The following is a 12230-nucleotide window of genomic DNA, read 5'->3' on the forward strand; positions in this document are numbered from 1 at the left end:
AGACAAGCAATCTACCAGAGGCAGAGTTCAAAACACTGGTTCTAAGGATGCTCAGTGAACTCAGAACATCGGCAGAATAAAAAAGGATCAGTCCTAACTGGAGCATACACTAATTGAGAAGAAGGAGAATTGACCAGGAACCAGCAGGAGAGTGGATGAAGCCAAGTGATTTGGAATAAGAGGAAGCAAAGAGCACCCGATCAGAACAGCAAAAAGATAAAGAATCCAGAAAAGTGAAGTTAGCCAAAGGAGCCCCGGGGACAACTTCAAGTGTACCAATATTCACATTCTGGGGGTGCCAGAAGGAGAAGAGAGGGAACAAGATGTTGAAAACCTAATGGAAGAAATAATGACAGAAAACCGTCCTAACTTGGTGAAGGAAATCGACATCAAAGTCCAGGAATTTCAGAGAGATCCTAACAAGATGAACCCAAAGAGGCCCACGCCAAGACACATCATAATCAAAATGCCAAGGGCTAAAGACAAAGAGAGAATCTTCAAAGCAGCAAGAGAAAAGCAGTTAGTTACTTACAAGGGAGCACTCATACGACTGTCAGCTGATTTCTCAACAGAAACCATGCAGGCCAGAAGGGAGTGGCGAGAAATATTCAAAGTGATGAATAGCAAGGACCTACAACCAAGATTACTCTACCCAGCAAAGCTATCATTTAGAATTCAAGGTCAGATAAAGAGCTTCACAGACAAGAAAAAACTGAAGGAGTTCATCACCACCAAACCAGTATTATATGAAATGCTGAAGGCTATTCTTTAAAAGAAGAAGGAGGGGAAAAAAGATTAAAAATAGGAACAATAAAATGGCAATAAGTACATATTAACAATTGAATCTAAAAAACAAAATAAAGGAGCAAGCAGAACATTTTGATCGTTAGCAGATGGGAGGGAAGTTGGGGGGATGGATGAAAAATGTGAAGGAATCAAGAAGTACCAATTGGTTGTTACAGAATAGTCGTGGGAATATGAAGTATAGGACAGGGCATATAGCAATAATCCTATATAATAAAAGCCTAATATGCAAATTGTCCCCTCAACCAGGAGTTCAACCGGGAGTTCGACCAGGGGGTGGGGACAGCTGGCCAACCGCCCATGGCCCCTCCCCCCGGCCTGCCAACCACCCACAGCCCCTCCCCCCGGCCGACCAGGCTGATGGGCCCAGATGGAGGTGGGCCGGCCGGACCCCACCTGTGCACGAATTCATGCACCAGGCCTCTAGTATTCTAATAGGTATGTACAGGGTCCGAGGGTACAAGATTTATCAGGATGATCGCTTAGTAAGCTATGTCATGTCTAATCGCTGGGGTGTGCACCTGAAACTAATATAACATTGTATATCAACTGTAACGGAAAAATAAAAAATGATTTTTGTAAAGAAAAGAATGTGGCCATCGATGCATGTCATGTTCCTCACAGAGACCTCTGAACCCGCAATGCAAGAACCACTCAGTGTTTCTCATTCTGCGGGGGCCCCTCTAGCCAGGCTCCGTCACCTTGACCCCAAGCCCTGGGGGGTCCGGCTTTGGAGGGACCGCCCCCCAGGCGCTCGGAGTGTAGGCTCCCTGCGGGCTGCAACCTGCCCGACCATCATAATGGAAGGGCGGAAGCAGAGGTAGTGAGCTACGACCAGGTGCGCAGAACCACAACAAGTCGCCTCATAAAGTTTTATTAGTCGGAAGCAAGAGAAAACACAGTGGCGGTAGCACAGCAAACAGGGCTCCAGCCGGGAGCCGGGGCTGCTGGGTTATGTTGGCACTGGGGTCAACCCCCGGGCGTGGACAGGACACCACACACAACCCTCGGCTTCCCGCCTCGAGGGCCCTAAACTAGACTGAACAAATGCCAAAGCTAAACACGCGTGGCGCAGGCTCGCTCTCCGGCCACGCGTGGGGTCACTCGGCTGGCGACACGCATTGGGCACGGCACACGGCACGCCGACTGGGGGCGCCCGCCTCACTGGGCCGGGCCGGAGGCGGAGGCGGGGATGAGCTTGGGCGTGGCCTGCTGGGGCGGCGGCACGTCGGGGATGGTCTCGCCGTGCTGGTACACGCTGACCGTGACGTCGATCTTCTCGCCCCCGTACTTGTTCTTGACGCTGATGCTGTACTTGCCCGAGTCCTCGGAGGTCACGCCCTTGATGCTCATGCTGACGTACTTGGCCTGCTCCACCTTCACCGAGAAGTGCTCGCTGAGCTCGATGTCCTTGTCGTTCTTGAACCACACCACCTCGGGGTCGGGGTTTCCGAACACCGTGCAGGTCAGGTTCAAGGTCTTCGAGAGGGAAGGGGGCAGAGGCAGGAAGACGAAGGTCAGATTCCCTCTGAATGGCACTGACCCTCATCATGGTCCTTTACAGCATCCATTGAGTCAACATGCTCTTTACACGTGTGAGCACCAGGCCAGGCCCCAGGGGTCCCCAAACAAGAGCAGCTCGTGAGGAAAACCCACGGTAATTCCTTCTATTCATCCTCAGCTGTAACCCAGGGCCTAGGCCTGAGTGGGGAACCTTTTTCCTGCCTCGGGCCGTCTGGATACTTATAACATCATTCGAAGGCCAAACGAAATGACCCACTTAAACATCAGCCTTCCGTGTTTGGTCCAACATTCCGTTAGCTCGCCCTGATGCCTCCGCAGGGCCAGACCACATGCTTTCGAGAGCCTTATATGGCCCGCGGGCTGCACGTTCCCCACCCCTGGCCTAAGCGGCTAAAGAATTGGAAAGTCATCCAATATACCCGCGTTTTACAGACGCTTTAGCATGTTTCTCAATCTCCTTCCTATTCAGACCCGGGGCCTCTGACAAATCCAGAGAATGCACGGACTTAGAGCACGCCGGGCGCAGCTACCGACACGGAGCCACACCCGCCGGAGCCCGGGGCCGCGGTGAGTGTCCCAGCAACGGCTCCGCCCGGAGCCCGGGCTGCTCAGCCTCGTGCGGGCTGGGCAGCGGCCCAGGAGCAGGGCCACACCTTGGTGCTGGGCGAATAGAGTCCTCTCCGCTCTGTGTCCGGACCCTGAGCTAGAGCTGAGGCCGGAGGGGGCGGCTGGGCGGCAGCAATCTCGCCGACAGGGCCCGTTAACACTCGGCAAGCAGCGCCCGGTCACGTTCCAAAGGGCCTGGAGCCTGAGGGGTTCCACGCGCAGAGGGCGGCTCCGCCTTCACACGGGCAGGTGCGTCCGGTGGGCGTGGGTGTGGCCTCCCCACCCCAGGACCAGGGCCCAGACCTCGGAGGACCCCGCCCAGGACCGTGGGGCTTGTAGGCTCAGGTATTAGCACCAGGGCCACCAGGGGCAGTGGGCTGGCAGGAGGGGTGGGGAGCCCAGTCCCCGGAGGCGGCGTGACAGGCCCGCGCCCCACTCCGCGTGGCCCTCTGCGGGCTGCAGGCACAGCTGAGCCGTGAGCCCCGGGTCCTGCCGTCCGTCCTTACCTTGCCTTCCATTATGGTCACCACGTCAGGTAAGCCGCCGATCACCTTGCCGCGATCTGCAATGGAGGGGACTCGGCTGAGAAACCATCAGCAGGGTGTCCTCCTCCCTCCTCCAGCCCCGCTGAGCTCCGGCTGTATGCATGTATGCAGGTGCACACAGCCACTCGGTGGAGGACGGCACCGGAGGGGAGGCTGGGGTCCCCGCCCGCCTCTCCAGGGAAGCCCAGCAATGTGTGGCCTGTCAGCTCCCCATCCTGTCTTCTCCTCTGGACCCCCAGCCCTGTGCTCCCCAACACACTGGCCTGTCCCAGAACCTTGTTTCCTGAGCCTCTCAGTCTCCTCCTGCAGCCACCCCTGCCTGACCGCCTCTAAAACAACACAGAACAGGTGGGTGGTGGCAGGAGGACAGGTGGCCAGGGGTGCTGGAGGCTCAGGAGGGCAGGGGTGAGGGGGCAGGGGTGAGGGGGCAGGGGTGAGGGGGGCAGGGGTGAGGAGGGCAGGGGTGAGGAGGGCAGGGGTGAGGGGGGCAGGTGTGAGGAGGGCAGGTGTGATAAGGGGAGGTGTGAGGAGGGAAGGTGTGAGGGGGCAGGTGTGAGGGGGCAGGGGTGAGGAGGGCAGGGGTGAGGAGGGCAGGTGTGAGGGGGGCAGGTGTGAGGAGGGGAAGTGTGAGGGGGCAGGTGTGAGAAGGGGAGGTGTGAGGGGGCAGGGGTGAGGAGGGCAGGTGTGAGGAGGGCAGGGGTGAGGGGGGCAGGTGTGAGGAGGGCAGGGGTGAGGGGGGCAGGTGTGAGGGGGGCAGGTGTGAGAAGGGCAGGTGTGAGGAGGGCAGGGGTGAGGGGGGCAGGTGTGAGGGGGGCAGGTGTGAGAAGGGCAGGTGTGAGGAGGGCAGGGGTGAGGGGGGCAGGGGTGAGGAGGGCAGGGGTGAGGGGGGCAGGTGTGAGGAGGGCAGTTGTGATAAGGGAAGGTGTGAGGGGGCAGGGGTGAGGGGGCAGGTGTGAGGAGGGCAGGTGTGAGGGGGGCAGGTGTGAGGAGGGCAGGGGTGAGAGGACAGGGGTGAGGGGGGCAGGGGTGAGGGGGCAGGTGTGAGGGGGGCAGGTGGGGAGAGGCATGGCGGGTGCCAATGGGAGCGAGCAGCTCTGCCCGTTGTCATCCAATACACGGGGTGACACTCTAAGGCGTGGCCTCTGCCCTCCCACAGCAAAGGCCCTGTTCCCATCGCCCCTACTTACTCTTCTCTGCAAACGCAGCCGCCCTGGATGTCAAGGGGGGAGGGGAGAGCAGAAGAGAGTCATGAGGAAATGCACCCACACACATCCCACAGGGGAGGGGTCAGCTGGGGAGGAGGGGGGAGGAGAGGGGACGCCTGCTGCAGGGGAGGGGTCGGCTGGGGAGGAGAGGGGAGGGGGACGCCTGCTTTCTCTCGGGAGGAACGCCTTTCCCGCCGCCCTTTGAGAGGGGGACCCCGTCTCTCAGCTGCTGAGACGCACAGTTTACATTCAGACTCAGAGTCACAGAAACCTTTTCTCACTGAATTCCTCGGGTTGCGCTGGAGCGTTTCAGAGCTTTTGGGAAATGCTGGTTCTAACTTATCTTGGTCACCCACTAACAGATATTCACTGAGTGGCCTGGTGCTGGCCAGGCTGTTGTGTGGATGCTCTAAAATTCATACACACTTAGAAATATGAAGTTACTGCCCAGCCAGCGTGGCTCAGAGGTTGAACGTTGACCCGTGAACCAGGAGGTCCCGGGTTCGATACCCAGTCAGAGCACACGCCCGGGTTGCAGGCTCCATCCCCAGTAAGGGGCGTGCAGGAGGCAGCTGATCCATGATTCTCTCTCATCATTGATGTCTCTCTCTCTCTCTCCATTTACCTTCCTTTCTGAAATCAGTAAAAATATTTTTTTTAAAAAAAAGAAATTCATCACTTTCCTCGTTGAAACCACGCAGGGTTCCCACGCCTCCAGGCGGTGGCTGCCAGACACGGTCACCGTGTGGAAAGCGCCTGCCGTCTGCAGAGAGCGGCTTACACTGCCCCTCGCACCCAGTGCCCAGGGAGGGACAGGCCTCGGTCCCCTGGGCGCCCAGCGAGGCCCCTCGGCAAAATAACCGCGAGCCCCCGGGCCCCGGACGGCGGCGTCTTAACCCGCGAGCGAGTCTTACTTGAGCTGCTGGAACTCCGCCAGCGCGTCGTCGAAGGCTGCAAGGAAACACGGCAGCGTCACTAACGGCGCTCCCTGCCCGAGGAACACGGACCGGCAGCACGCAAACGGGCCGATTACTCAGAAACCACGTCCCCCAGGGGGATCCCCACGCCAGAGGGCTTCCCCGCCCGCAGGCCACACCATCTCCACACGCCAGGCCTGAGCGCGAGGAGGACTCTGACCTTGGCCGGACAGGTCGAGCGAGCGCTGGTGGTTGTCGGTGCCGTCGGCGATCTCGAAGGTGTACTTCCCCTTGTCCTTCTCCGTGGGCTCGCAGATCTGCAGCCAGGCCATCTCCTCGCTGCCGCCCGCCCGCATGTGCTCGCTGGACGCGATCTTAGCGTCTCTGAGAAGAAAAGCCAACGGGACACGTGTGAGTCCAGATCTCAGCCACACGCAGGTCCCGAGGGGCAGCGGCCGGCGTGGGCGGGAGCCGTGTCTGACTGGCTAGTGCCTCTGTCAGGACAGGCTCTTCGGGATGTTAGTAACGTATTCTCCACATCGTCGCTCAGACCCAAACACCGTCTGAGATTAAACACCATGCTTAGTGTTTAAAGACGGATTGCTATCGGCCATAACATAATGGACTCTAACATACTCTATGCAGCCCGGCCAGCATGGCTCCGTGGTTGAGCATCGACCTCCGAACCAGGAGGTCACAGTTGGATTCCTGGTCAGGGCACAGGCCCGGGTTGTGGGCTCCACCCCCAGTGGGGGGCGTGCAGGAGGCAGCTGGTCGATGATTCTCATCATGGATGTTTCTCTCTCTCCCTCCCCCTTCTTCTCTGAAATCAATAAAAATATATCTTAAAAATGTACTCTATGCAGTATGGCATTTTTTCCTCCAAAAAAAATATTTTTTTTAATTACATGTGATGTAGCAATTGCATTTCTGGATCTAAACCCAGAGGGGTGACTGACAGCAGGGCCCCGGTACCAGGTGAGCGGCTGGCTGGTGGGCACACACCGGTGACGGACAGACAAGCAAAGCTCGGTGGAATGCCGTTCAGCCTTATGGAGGGCAGAGCCCAGCCCTGGCCAGTGTCTCGGTGGTTCGTGTCGGCCCACACGGAGGGGTGGCAGGTGCGATTCCCGGTCAAGGGCACGTACCTGGGCTGCGGGTTGGCTCCCTGCCCCAGTGGGACGTACGCAGCAGGCAACCAGTCGATGTGTCTCTCTCACCTCTCTCTCTCTCTCTCTCTCTCTCTCTCTCTCTCTCTCACCTCTCTCTCTCTCTCTCTCTCTCTCTCTCTATCTCTCTCTCTCTCTCTCCCTCTCTCTCTCTCTCTCTTTCTCCCCCTCTCCCTCTCCCTCACCCTTCTTCCCTTCCACTCTCTCTGCAGAGCAATGGGGGAAATACCCTCAGCTGAGGATTAACAACAAAAACACGCTGCCTCTAGCACTTTCCCAAAGGAGCCCCTTGGGCTGGGGCCCGTGACGACCCCGGGTCTGAGTCCCACGCTGTGAAAAGCACGGGACGCCCCGAGACACCAGCACGCCTCCCTGTCCACGTGCCCAAGCGTCACATCGAGGACGGCGGCCGGGCAGCCAATCTCGGCAGGAAAAGCCCAGAGACTGGTCCCCCCAGCAGGGCCCGCGCTCCCACCCATCCGCCCACACACGTGACGCCCTAAACACGGGGACTCGCAGCCACGGAGTGTGCCTGGGAAAGGTCATGGGGGACGTGGCCCATCCAAAGGCGGGAGCAGGGGCCCGGCCGGCGTGGCTCCGTGGCTGAGCCTCGACCTACGAACCAGGAGGTCAGGGTTCGGTTCCCGGTCAGGGCACAGGCCCGGCTGTGGGCTTAATCTCAGTCGTGCAGGAGGCAGCCGATCCACGATTCTCTCCCATCACTGATGTTTCTATCCCCCTCTCCCTCTCTCTCCAACATCAATAAGAATATATTAAAAACAAAATTAAATAAAGGCATGAGGAGGCACCGGGGCTGGATCCGGGAGGAGCTTAAGACATGGTGCATGGACCCCACTGAAGCTGAGCTGACAATGTCGCCGTGTCCTCGGGTCAGACTGGGGGGAAGGCCCTTCCCCCCTCCTCCCCCAGCAGGTGCCCTGAGGCCCTGGTGCCCGCCCGGTCCTCTCCCAGAGACCTGGGGCTCTGACGAGTGTTGGGGATGAGCTGGGGGTGGCGGGAGAGAGCCGGCCCCCACAGGCGGGGTGACAGCCTGGGCGAGTGCTGTCTCCATCATGACCGTCAGGAGGGTTTCCCAGGGGCACCCCGCCTGGGGAGGCCGGGGAGCGCCGGGGCAGGAACGCCGCTCCGCACACAGGCCCCGGCTGCCCTTCTCCCAGCGTGAGCCTTGGGCTTCCTGCGGTCCTCCCTGCAGGCTGCCTCCGGGAAGGCAGCAGGCGGACACTCGGGATGTGGTTCTGGGGCTCATTCTTCCTGGACTAGCTCTCCGCTGAGTGCCCACGCCACGTGTCCACACCGAGAGGGTGCAGGAACTGGTCTCTGACCCCGTCAGGCATTTCTGTACCTGCCTCCTGCCCCCGCCCTGCCCCTGCCAGGCCTGTCACTGTTTTTCAGAACTCCAGGGGCTGAGGGTGTGGGCACTGCCCTGGTCCTTGCCTCGGACGGCCCGTCCACAGCTCTGGGACTTACTTGTGGTACCAGTTCACTCGCATCTCTTCAGTGAAGTATTTCATGAAGCACTGCAGTCTGATTCCGTCTGGGGTGCAGAGTATCTTCAGAGGAGAAGCAGACAAGCCTGCAGAGAGCGAGACACACTCAGATCTCAAACACAGCCTGCCACGTGAGCGGGAGCCACGTGAGCGGGAGCCACGTCAGGGGGGCAGCGCTGCAGGCAGGTCCTCGCCCAGCAGCGCAGACGCACTCCCACTCCCATGCATCTGTCTGTCAGCCCAGATCCTCACACTTGTCCCCTGCCACAGTCATTCGTCAAACAAGCATTGGCCACGCCTGAATCACTGGACGAGCCCACTGAACACGGTAAGGAGAGAGTCGTGCCTGCCCTTAGCTCGGCGTGTGACCAGGAGGGAAGCGTGTGGACTGCACTGTGACCGGGAAGTGCTGTGTTCACTGATCCAGAACCCAAGCCGGCCGGACACCGCCAACGGGACAGGCCACAGGCGCCCGCACCCCGGAGCGCTGCCGACCAGGCGCGGTGCCAGGAGGCCTGCCCTCCTCCTGGTTTTACGTCAACGGCCCCGTACGCGGCCTTCGTCCTGAGGGCATGGGGCACGTCTCCTCTCTCTAACCAGCATTTCACCACACAGACCGCCGTCCACGCCACCCACGGAAGGAAGTCCGTTCCCATGCTGGCGCCGAGGCACCCGCTCCGTCAGCCGGTTTCTGCGCTCTCGGGTTAGAATTCCCGAGTCCCACCCACACTCAGAATCCAGGCGTGTCCTGTGAGCCGGGCCCCTCAGGGAGCCGCACGCTTTGGGGAACCCTGTACATCGGAGGAGCGGCCAAGGCTAAGGACGGGTGAGTGACAGTGTCAGGAACGCCTGTGGGCAGTGAGGAGAGAATGCTATGTGAGTTACAGGGATCGCGAGCGTCCGAGGGGCCAGGCGGTCAGGTACCCCTCGACCGGCTGGGAACTCACTGGGTGACGGAGAGCTCACTGCCCCGTCCCGGGGACATGGCCTGCCACCGGGACACTCACGTGGTCTCTCCTAAGATTCTGCAAAGTCCATGGGCCCCCTGGGGTGGGGGCACGGGGTGTAACGAACAGATCCCATTACAGAACCCACACCTGCATGAGCATATAGATCATGAGCATATACATCTCCCCAGTCCACTTAACAAAAAGGGAAGAAAATAATAATAATTAAAACCAGTGGGCTCCCCCATCCGACTCGCCAGCTCTAGTTAAGGGGGCGCCTCCTGCTTCGTGGCCCCTCGGTCCTCCTTCTCCGTCTCAGCTCCCACGGAAAGCACACAGCCGTGGGGGCACTCCGCCCCCGCGGGGAGTGGGGGGCGAGCAGGGCTCATAAAACAAACTAAACACAACGCTGAGGAGCCCTCGGACGCCGCCAGCTGGCTGCGCTGCCACCGTGCCGGGGCCCCTGAGGGCGGGCGCCTGGGTACCCGCCCCCCCCCCCGACAGTGACGCTCCCACCGAAACGACCCCAACGCGAGACGGCACTGACTTACCGCAGACTCTGCTCATCGCCAAGATCATGTCCTCGTACACTGCCGGAGAGAGCAGACGCACGGTTACTGCACGTCACCGCATCGGCGCGGCCCTCTCACGTGTCATTACACGGACACGGGACATCGCCACGTGCGTTTGAAAGTGACACACTGAAGCGGCAGTATGTGTCCACAAAGGTGGTGTGGGGTCGCTCCAACCGCCCCGTCCACTCCGTAAACAAGGACAAGCCCGTCCCGCGCCCCCTGCGTCCGGCCGGACCGGAGCCGCCTGCTCGCAGACCCCGTCACGGCCACGCCAGGCCCGGGATGAGCCTCGCTGTCTGGCGAGGGCCTGCGGTGACATGGCGGCGACCCACAGGACTGCCACGCGGCATTCCACACGCGGCCCCGCCCCACGCGCAGCCAAGGACAGGCCTCGTGCCTCTCGCGGCGGCTGCTAAACTGCAGTGCGTGCCATGGCCCGGGACGGGGCGAAGGGCCCACACGCCGCTCCCGGGGGTGAAATGGGTTTCCCCTCGGCGGGACAGAGAGGCGGCCTGCACCTTTGCCGGCGATCTCCAGGGTGGACACGTCCTGGCCTCTGTCGTCCTTCAAGGTCGCCTTATACTCCCCGTGGTCCTTCTTGGACAGCTGCGGGGGGCACACCGTGGGGGGGTGGGGGAGAGGAAGGTCACCACATGCAACAGAGCACCTGCTGCCCGGCCCGCGGCGCAGGGGCTCAGCGTCGACCGATGAACCAGGAGGTCACGGTCGATTCCAGGTCAGGGCACACGCCCGGGTTGGGGCTCGCTCCCCAGTGTGGTGCGGGGCGGGGCGGAGAGAGGAAGAGGCAGCCGATCGATGATGCTCTGTCATCACTGATGTTTCTCTCCCCCCCCCCCCCGCCCCTCCTCTCCGAAATCAATAGAAACATTTTTTAAAAATGAAATAAAACGGAATCCCTGCTGACAGGTTTCCCTTGCAAACCAAACCACGGAGACCAGGCTGCAGCCTGGAGACAGGGCGGGGCCCGCCGGCCCCCGAGAGCCCGTTCTGGCCCCCCGGCGGCTCCGCACAGGGGCGGCGCACCTTGGGGAGCAGCAGCTCACAGACACCCCGCTCCAGGTCCGGCGGGCTCTCCGTCTCGAACAGGGCGTCGTCCTTCAGCCACCGGAACACCGTCTCCTTCTTGGTGTTGGCGACCTGCGAGACAGAGCCCGGGTCAGGTGGGCGCCCTCGGCTCCGGGCACGAGGCTCTGCCGTCCCAGCCCCGGCCTCCGAGGGAAGGACTCCGTGTTATCGGACGCTCGGACGGAGGCGGCGAGCTCAGGCCTGCCGGCTGTGCGCCCACGGGTCAGAGCATCGGCCCGTGCCCCCGGAGGTCACGGGTTCACGTCCCAGTCAAGGGCCTGTACCCGGGCCGGGTGCGTGCAGGAGGCAACAGTGGACGTGTGCCGCTCTCACATGGACGTCTCTCTCCCTCCCTCCCCCTCCCTTCTCTCTAAAATCAAGGGGAAACGCCCCGCAGGGAGGAAGGCCGTGGGTCCGAACGGTGGCAAACGCGTCTCTGAGGCCCGGCTCCTGAAGCGGAGGCCCTGGCCCTGCCGGGAAGGGCCTGCTCGAGCCCCTGGAGGGGACGGGCCTGCAGTGACCTCAATGGCGGTGATGGGACGAGCCGTGCGCAGTGCGTGTGAAGTGGTTCACCACGTGGAACGTTCTCCGAGGGCCAGGACCCCGGCTGCGGCTGCTCCTTGGGCAGTGACATCCCGGCGCATCGCCACGGAGGGAAGGCACGTCACCCAGGCCGGCCCGCGGAGGGCGTCTCCTTCCCAGGCGACGTGGACAGTCCCAGACCGAAGCGTCCGCGGGACCCAGCGCGTGCCGCCTGCCCCGCCTGACCCCGCCCCGAGCGCTCACCCTCCGGCTCCCTGCGGGCCCGGCGCCCCGAGGGAGAGCCGCGCTCCTCCCGCCGCTCACCTTGCACACCAGGCGGACCTCACACTCCTCGGTGACGTCCCAGTGCAGGTACTCGGCAAAGTGCGGGCCTGGGGGGCAGTGTGAAAAGGAATTACATTGTATAGTAACACATGTGTATGTGTGCATGTGTGTGCACACGTGTGTGTGCAGGTGAGTGTGTGTACCCATGTTGTGTGTGTAAACATGTGTGTGCATGTATATATGTAGGTGTGTTTGTGTGCGTGTGTGCGCGCGCATATGTGTGCGGGTGAGTATGTGACTGTTTCGTGTGTGTAAACATGTGTGTGCATGTATGTATGTGCGTGTTGTGTGGATATGTGTGTGTGTGTGTATACTCGTGTGCACTTCAGGCAGAAGGAAGCAGCTGTTCCGTGTGAACCGGGAAAGCCCGTTTCTAGGCTCTGACACCGCCGTGTGCCCGGTCCGCCCCTCTCCCGCCACCATCGCCTCCTCTGCTCTTCGGAGAGCAGGCGGAACCCTCCTCCTCCCCAGGCACCT

General features: G+C 61.0%; 1 protein-coding gene across 2 annotated transcripts in view; it reads right to left on the reverse strand.

The window, feature by feature from the left end:
- Positions 1 to 1766: 1766 nt before the first annotated feature.
- Positions 1767 to 12230, reverse strand: part of MYOM2 (myomesin 2) — a 50519-nt gene continuing 40055 nt past the window's right edge. For both annotated transcript variants that reach the window (XM_079779013.1, XM_079779014.1), the window contains 10 exons: positions 11733 to 11800; positions 10845 to 10958; positions 10319 to 10406; positions 9777 to 9815; positions 8259 to 8364; positions 5822 to 5985; positions 5599 to 5635; positions 4667 to 4689; positions 3441 to 3496; positions 1767 to 2283 (listed from right to left, as the gene is read on the reverse strand). In XM_079779013.1, coding sequence (XP_079635139.1) covers positions 1966 to 2283; positions 3441 to 3496; positions 4667 to 4689; positions 5599 to 5635; positions 5822 to 5985; positions 8259 to 8364; positions 9777 to 9815; positions 10319 to 10406; positions 10845 to 10958; positions 11733 to 11800 — 1013 coding nt within the window. In that variant the 3' untranslated portion in view covers positions 1767 to 1965. The remainder of the gene's footprint in view (positions 2284 to 3440; positions 3497 to 4666; positions 4690 to 5598; positions 5636 to 5821; positions 5986 to 8258; positions 8365 to 9776; positions 9816 to 10318; positions 10407 to 10844; positions 10959 to 11732; positions 11801 to 12230) is intronic.

The sequence above is a fragment of the Cnephaeus nilssonii genome (assembly GCF_951640355.1).
Source record: "Cnephaeus nilssonii genome assembly, chromosome: 8".
Taxonomy (NCBI): Eukaryota; Metazoa; Chordata; class Mammalia; order Chiroptera; family Vespertilionidae; genus Cnephaeus; species Cnephaeus nilssonii.